General features: G+C 36.0%; 1 protein-coding gene across 2 annotated transcripts; it reads left to right on the top strand.

The window, feature by feature from the left end:
* The first annotated feature begins 364 nt into the window (after window positions 1–364).
* LOC147064115 (uncharacterized) lies at window positions 365–6062 on the top strand. 2 transcript variants are annotated; one of them, XR_015071983.1, is made up of 4 exons: window positions 365–840; window positions 2661–2814; window positions 3621–4285; window positions 4349–6062. XR_015071983.1 is itself a non-coding variant. In XM_085958717.1 (3 exons), the coding sequence occupies exons 1-3, from the start codon at window positions 483–485 to the stop codon at window positions 3931–3933; spliced, it is 825 nt and encodes a 274-aa protein (XP_085814843.1). In that variant the 5' UTR covers window positions 365–482; the 3' UTR covers window positions 3934–6062. The 2 variants fall into 2 exon arrangements, 1 of the variants encoding a protein (XP_085814843.1); XM_085958717.1 differs by having other exon boundaries at window positions 3621–6062.
* Window positions 6063–7992: the final 1930 nt, after the last annotated feature.

Raw genomic sequence — 7992 nt, 5'->3', positions numbered from 1 at the left:
GTCTCACTATATGAAAAATGCCTTTTTAATTGCGACAAAAGAAGGTTTGGAGCCAGTGTTAAAAAGGTTAACTTAAACATTCCCGCCACTTTTTTAAAGAGTTACCAGGTGTCTAAAAAGATATTTCGTCTTATTACAAAATTATTAATTCCAGAATCAATATAATAATTTTATTGATAAGTCGATTTAAAATAAAATGTAGGGTGTCGATCCCTCATACGATTCATAGAGGAAAATGTTCAATTCACAGCTTGGAAAGCTAAATATTTTTTTTATGGATACGTCGTCAAATAATAATCTACTCCAAGATTAATTAAAAAATATGGCAGCACTGGGCATTATGTAAATTAAATGTTGACAGCTCAGTGACTCATATTAACACATTTTGACAATTGAAATGTCAAAAGTGGTAGAATAAAATTCGTTGAGTTTTTAGATATAATATAATTGTAATATATGTAGGTAGCTTCTATTCATTCCCGATGCATTTTTACGACCTGCGCGGTTTCCTGTTCTTTGTTGTAATAATATTTCCGTTGAATTTTGCATTTTGCGGCGAACCCGTGTACCTTAACGATGTAGTCGAACGACAAGAACCGCGGAGTATAATAATACGCCGAAGCGAATCGATTTCCAGTTTTACTCCTCGATATGGATTATCCGTTGACCCAGCATCGAGATTCTTCCGCAAACGTGAAGTTCAAATTCCGTCAGATGAAGTCGTTCACACGTTAGCGGTCGGGGAAAACGTTGCGAAAGTGGAGCCGGTGCCGAATGTGGACATCGGGAACGATATTAAAAATAAAACTGTCAAGAAGCAGCTGAAGAAACAGGAAGACGGTTCGTATTAATCAGTTTTCATACTAGAATACTCGCAATCCAGATACAAGCAAAACCAGACCGCTTTTGGCAGACTTTTATTTTCATAGTATGCTTATGGCAAACATAGTTAGATTTTTCCAGTAGTGTTGACATAGTTTTGCGGCTCGTCTACCACTCATGCCACCATAGCTTTGTGTACCTATTCATTGATAGTAAACCTTCCGAATACCGCCTTGATACCGATATGACTAAAACCAATGTGGGTATTGTGTATGCGGTGACTTGGGGTCTTTTCACTGGTTCTCCGCCACCGCTCGCTGTCATCTGTCAGTGAACGAGTGTTGCCAACTGAACTATAATTATAGTACATTTTAGATCGCGTACTATTCGAAAAGTTACATTTTCATCCGCGTACTATTAAAAAAGTATAGTACATCAAAAATACCAGAATTTTGTTAATTGAATTCGCCGGTTTGGTTAGAGGTTCATATGTTGCGATGTTTAAAGTTCCGTAAAATGTTTGTACTTCAATCACACCAAATCGCAATAATGTGAAGCGAGGGACGTAGTAAGTATAATCTAGGTGTATAATATAAATAATATAAGATCACAGTGTGCGATATTAGTCTATGGATGTGGTTTTGCGTTGTATACCTACTCTAATAACACGACAGTTAATGACGGCGGCCGGTGCTAACATTTTTCGGTCGCAAGAGGTGTTATAATAAAGCAGGGCATCGGAATTTCTCGAATTCTCCGTTATGTTTACGTGACAAACAAAAAACTTTCATTTTCTACACGTCCTATAATTTTTGCCGAAATACTATAATGGCTAGGACAGCGTACTATAATTCGATGACAAAAAGATAACTAAAATCCAAAATGGCGACTGACAGATTACGATGACGGAGAACCAGTAAAAAGCACCGTGACTTGTGTGCAGGGAATGCGACCCCATCCTGTTAGAACCACATGTATTCCAGATTGAAATCTTCCAATTCCGGCCACAAAAAGTTAGTTATCATTTGCCTATAGCAGACGGCATTGACCGATCCATCGCTCTTTCATCAGTTTTGAAGAAATATGGCCCAATGACACCTCCAGCCCAAAAACCCCACCAAACAATAACTTCGCAGCATGTAACGGTCCCCCTTAAATCGCTTGAGGGGTTTCCTGGTCCCAAATATGGCAGTTTTGCTTATTAATGTACCGATTGAGGTGAAAATGTGCCTTAAAAAAGTTAAGAAAGTTATTTCCTTGGAAAATCATCATCAGTTTCCTGCTCTTCCAAGACTCAATCAGTGATGTTGCCTGTGGTAAGTTGGCTTTAGTTCTTGTGTGAACTGGATCTTATACGGGTGTAGGTGAAGGTCTTTATTCAAAATTCACCATAAAAAGCCGTATGAGAGTCAAATTGCCGCGATCATCTTAGAATCGACATTTCTGGCTCTAAGGCCATACCTTCGCGTACAGCACCTATGTTTTCGCGTGAACGTGCTAGACGAACACGTACAGGTGTCATGTGATCCAAAACACTATTTTTCTATCAGCTTACATACCTAGTAATTTATTGATTATTTATGGATATGCTCCACATCTACAGTGGTCCATAGATACGCACACCATCAAAAGAAATGAAAACAAACATATATTAATTTGAAGTAATTAACAGTCAAAACAAAAAAGTCGAAATCGGCCGATTAGTGACTAGATTAGGCAGAATCGAGACACACCAGTGGCAGCTGTCAAAATAATCAAATATATCGTCCGCAGAATTTAAACAGACATAATAAACTTGACCCTTTTGGATTATCTTAATTTTCACATTTACTTTTTAGGAACAGATATCACTCAAACCCCACAAGTGAAAAATTCAACTGTCAGCAATGAGAAGAAGACGGTGGGCGATCCTGGTGCCAAAACACGCGGCTTTATCGTCTTCGGATCTCTAGGATTGCTGTCTTTCGCATATTTGGCTTATAAAATATACAGGTAATTTTTTTATTCAACATGCTTTCATTCTCCCTAGTAACGTCCCAACGAGCAGCAATTGTGGGTTCAAAAGCCCCCTCCATCTAGGCTGAAAAATTCATATTCATTCGCATGCAATTGTAGAAAATCTTACACAGATGAGACTTTTAAAATAGTAACATCGCTTTCATATGATGAAATCAAGCTGATAAAAGGCTCAATTTAACTGTAGACTCAAGGCACCCACAGACCAACTGATAACCACATTGCCACTGTGAGTTTCTTACGTATTGGATTATGAACAAGATCAAACTTGGCGAAAGTCTGGCGTTGAAAGTGCGAATTTTCAGTTTTTCAAAGTTCAGTTTTCATTGCGAGGCCCGATCTCTTGATAATAGCCTGTGCAATGAGAAAAGAAACATGAAGAACACGTGAGGATAACCAAAAAATGCAATACAACCTCTTTTGACTATGGACCTACTTATTGTATGATTTTTTTTTTCTACCTTGTAAATGCACCAATGAAACTGATGCTACATGCGAAATTCACCGTGTAAAGTTTTCGTCAGCTCTAGCGGTGTGAATGTTTCGTATTGATTTATACGAGCCTTTATTACCAGATAGCACCTTACTATTCATGGATATTAACCGTCCATGAGATACATCCTCTTCCAAATCTTCTCTTTCCTCAACGATAACTTGTTTACTCTGTTATAGCGATTCAATCTCTCTTCATAAGACATAAAAAAAAGTGAATTGATTTCAAAATGTTTTCTTGACTTACGAATGGAAATTGATATTTTAAAATTGTATGTTTTGTTTAACAGCAAAAGAAAACGCGGTGATCTGCAGCAGTTCAAGTATGGTGTGCTGGCACCGGCCGATGCCGACGAGCGGCTCGAGTTAGCCGATCTGCCACTCGCCCTCCATTCGGAGGACGAGGAGACAGATATCTTCGATCTGGAGCGCCAGAGACACTCAGACGAGAAAGAGGAGGAAACAGGCAGCTCGAATGAAAGGGGGACAGGAGGGGGAGGCTTCCGGGAGGTTCCCCTCGCCGGAGACGATGACCTTCTGGACTTGCGTGAGGGGAGCGAGCCAGCTGCCGGCACAGGGCGTGGTTTTCTAGACGTTTTATAACCCATTTAAAAAGTTATTACGTTTCCGAAAATTCATATGTAATGTTATTCCCGGCTGAGTTCGAACAATCCGAACTCTCCGCGACACCCGTCCCTCTTTGATACAGATCATATTTTATCTTATGACAATGATATTGACACCATCTTTATGTGGGGTCTTATCTAGCATTGTTTCTCAACCTTTCTTGACCTGTGGCCCCATTTGAGTTTAATATTTTTCTGTGGTCACTCCACCCATGATTGTTCCTTTGGGAAGAAAGAAATTAAAAAGTAAACATAGATAATTCCACCATTTATTTTTAAATTACAAAATGGATTGTAAATAAAAATAATTACAGTAGAATCTCGATTATGCAGACTAATTGGGGATGAAAATAGTCTGAATAAAGAATTCGGCTATCTTCATCCCCAATTAGTCTGGATAATCGAAAAAATAATAAAACATCTATATATTTTACTTCCAGAATAAATATTCTCAATATTATGTATTTGAAATAATCATACGAAACTGGTCAAAAAGGAATCCAGATCATCATGGTTCGAATAACCGAGGTTCTACTGTATATTATATTTCTTATGAAGTACTTGTACATATATATTTGTTTTTGAAAACAAAATAATATGTAAATAATATACAAACTGATGCAAACTAGAAAACCTCTGATTGCAATATTGTCAGCAACAAATGAAGATTGTCTGCATTCACGACATCAAGATGGTTACGAGCTTTTGAAAGCAGATGAATAATCGACTAAATCCAGATTTAACAAGATAACATGTGGGAAATGATAGGATAGATATTATCTTTTTTTTGTCTACAACTAACTTGAACTTCCGTGAGACTTCCTTGTAATATAATTTCAACATCTACTACCATATTGTAATAAAATATGATATTTTTATGAATTAATAATTCTGTAATTCTGTGGGGGCTACTAGTATTTTATGGCTAACAGTTGGTTTTTGGCCTGTGGCTCCTTTAAATTATTTTGTGGCCACATGTCTGGTTGAGAAACATACCAAACACTGAGACTCTCGATCATCGTTCATCATCATGAAGACGATTTCGTTTTCGAAATTTCTTATCAATTTACGCCGATATGAAAAAATTGCATGTTTTGCATTTTTAATAAAAATACCAGTAAATATTTACAATTCACCTTCATTCGGAGAATTTCTTCAGAACATACTGAATATTTGCATATACCTCTATAGTCATAAAGGGTAAAAACAATGGTACAAGAAACTTGTAAGCCTCATTCCAAAAATGGTATGCATGTGGTGCAGAAGAGAAGTAGGGTGAGGTCTTTATGAGGCATATCAGTCAAAAACTGAGTCGTGACCAGTGAAGAAATTGGAAAGGTGTGATATATTGATCTGTCAGGAGGGTGGTTTGATAATAAATTTGTGATTTAATGTAGGCCAGTTGTAGTAGTTAAGGATCTGATAGTACTTTTAAGTTATTGTGCATTTTCTCGAATGGCGGATGCATCTAATATTATCATTCGTTTTTAAAACGGTGAATCGACATTCCTCTGTCGAAGTTATAAAAAAAAATGTGCTCTTCCAAATATGGGTTTTTTTTGTAAACTAAATTCTACCTTTTGACATCTTTGAGTTTAAAGACTGTAAGCAATATGTATGCAACTGTCATACTGTTATACCACTGGTATTCATTAAGTTTGAAGATGCCGAAAGTTTAAACCTGGAACACATCACCATGATATCAGAGTCTATAATGCTCTACCAAAGGTAATAGTTCTAAATAAATTAATGTGACTCGGAAAGGGTATCCGTGTACACTTGCAGGCGGAGAAGAAATAATGTTTGATAGACTAGGTTGCTAGATTACTTCAATTTGATTATATTGTATTATCGCTTAATATTAACAGCACACTGAAATGTGAAGCCAGAATTTTGTCTTGAGTATTTAATGTTTGGGTGGAGAGCGCCCTCTGCATCGCCAATACTTATTTTCATCAGCTGATGAACAATGCCAGAGCATAGCGGGGGGGGCATTCACTACTCGAGCGAAATCCTGGCTAGTGGGAGACTACTTCTGTAATATTTTATGTTTTCGGATTCTCTATTTTCATAAATGGTTAAATTAAATACATGATATTCTTTAAAGCTAACATTATTCCCCCCTCTTCTCCTATTCATTATTTTCTATTTCTTTTGTTTGCTGCATATTAATTGGTACTCGGCGTCATGCAATGTGAATAAAATCATTAAAAATTGCCACTGTTGTGTCGTTTTGCAATTTCATCAGTGATTCCCAAACGGGATCACCAAAATTTCCAAAGAAAATTATACAGTTCATAACCTTTCTGTAATCTAGTTTAAGACATTTTTAAGTTTTCACATGACCGGTCGATGATGATCAGTGACGTCCCTAGGCAAAATGCCGCCACATTTTTTATACTGTACTTTTTATCATCCTTTCATGACTTCAATATCTAAGTAATGTACCTATACATTACTAACAAGATATAGGTATACCACTAAATCTAATTTAAATGCCATCTCTGCTTCAATAGACAAGTATACGGTTTCAGATAGGTATTTTAAAAATACATCTGACAACTTCCAAAACTCGTGAGTGACTGTCAAACATATTTGGATAAATTTTAAATTACGTGTGCACGTGTCATTGCCGTTCACCAAGATCGTGACGTCCTAGGACAGCGGAAGTAAACTAGACATTGCGAAACCGACAAAAAATAAAGTCCTGTTAAAACTTATATAGTACCTAATTAATATATTTTGTTTCCAACCAGTGAGCTGATTTAGATAGATATTTCCGTTATTACTAAGTTCATGTAGCTTTCTATATCGAGTGCTTAAAGTCAGACAACGTTATCTACAAAAAAGTGTTTTTTTTTTTTTTTTTTTGAGATAACGTTATTTTACATTTACGGCTACATGATAGTCAATCAACGTTATGTCAATCTTTTCTAATTTCTTATTAAATCGTTAGTAAAGTTTAACGCTACCTACATAAGTTACCCTTGTTTTCATATTTTTTTAAAACTATCCCTATAAATTTTAACATCATCATAAGCAAGATAAATGTACAATACACAATAAATTATAAACTATTAACATTAGGTTTTAAATAAACATTTCCCTTGTTAAGTTGCAAGAATCTAAAATAACGAATTTTGGCTCTCCTGTAAAGTTGCACTTTTGTAGATAGTGTTGTTTGACACTAAGCCCTCGATATATACCTAACGAATCTTCTCGATTTGCCGCCCTTTGTGTAACTGCCGCCCCCAAGCGATGCTCAATCTGCCTACCCCCACGGGACGTCACTGATAATGATGTATTCATCATCAGTGTTTGTTTGTAATCAGTAAGCCATGTATAAAGTGAAAATGATTGTCATTTTTTTACCTCCATTGAACCAATGTCGACTGCCTAATCTGCAAACTGGCTAACTCCATTAGGGCAAATTGTTCAGGTAAGAGAAAAACATAATAATTTAACTATCGAGCGGAATTTAACAATTCTAAAAATACACTTAAAACTATTTTTTTTACAAATAAGCTGCACTATGATTTAATATGGTATTTTAGCTTCCCTTTTATATGTAAAGAGTGGAGATGTTCCATTTACGATATTGGAAATTTGGCACCTGCAGTTGGGTGTTTTGTGTGAAGAACGACAACGCATTTATTTACAGGTTTAGGAGTTTCAAATTTTTTGTGAGCATAGTAAACATGCTTTATAACAAAATTTCATCAAAATCTCATTGTTGGTCAAAAGTTCAGTTGGCTGGTTTGCAGATTAAGCTGTCGATGTGTCATTCGTATATTTACAGAACAAATTAATAAGAATTTAGAATTAGAAGAGAAGAAGCAAAAACCATTTACCATAGACCAAGACTTTAAAGCAAGCTTTGGTTTATGAGTTAATGCGATAAAACATAAGAGATACAAACCCCCCTGAGTGATCTCAAATATTACTATTGTTGACATAACTATTGAAAATAACATTATATTCTTTTAACGCGTCTTTAAGTTTATCTCATATTTCTCAAGAATTGTATTTTCTTGCA

This window comes from Rhyacophila brunnea, unplaced genomic scaffold (genome assembly GCF_057557595.1).
Source record: "Rhyacophila brunnea isolate RB1 unplaced genomic scaffold, BYU_Rbru_1.0 scaffold_8, whole genome shotgun sequence".
NCBI classification, from domain to species: Eukaryota; Metazoa; Arthropoda; class Insecta; order Trichoptera; family Rhyacophilidae; genus Rhyacophila; species Rhyacophila brunnea.
The sequence above is the reverse complement of the archived record's forward strand: the minus strand, read 5'-3'. Positions and strand labels throughout refer to the sequence as shown.

Excerpts from the sequence above, each read along its gene's own strand:
- LOC147064115 (XM_085958717.1), top strand. The coding sequence starts at position 483 with ATGCATTTTTACGACCTGCGCGGTTTCCTGTTCTTTGTTGTAATAATA. Across the intron at positions 841-2,660 it reads GCTGAAGAAACAGGAAGACG|GAACAGATATCACTCAAACC; the intron begins GTTCGTATTAAT and ends TTTACTTTTTAG. Across the intron at positions 2,815-3,620 it reads TTGGCTTATAAAATATACAG|CAAAAGAAAACGCGGTGATC; the intron begins GTAATTTTTTTA and ends TTTGTTTAACAG.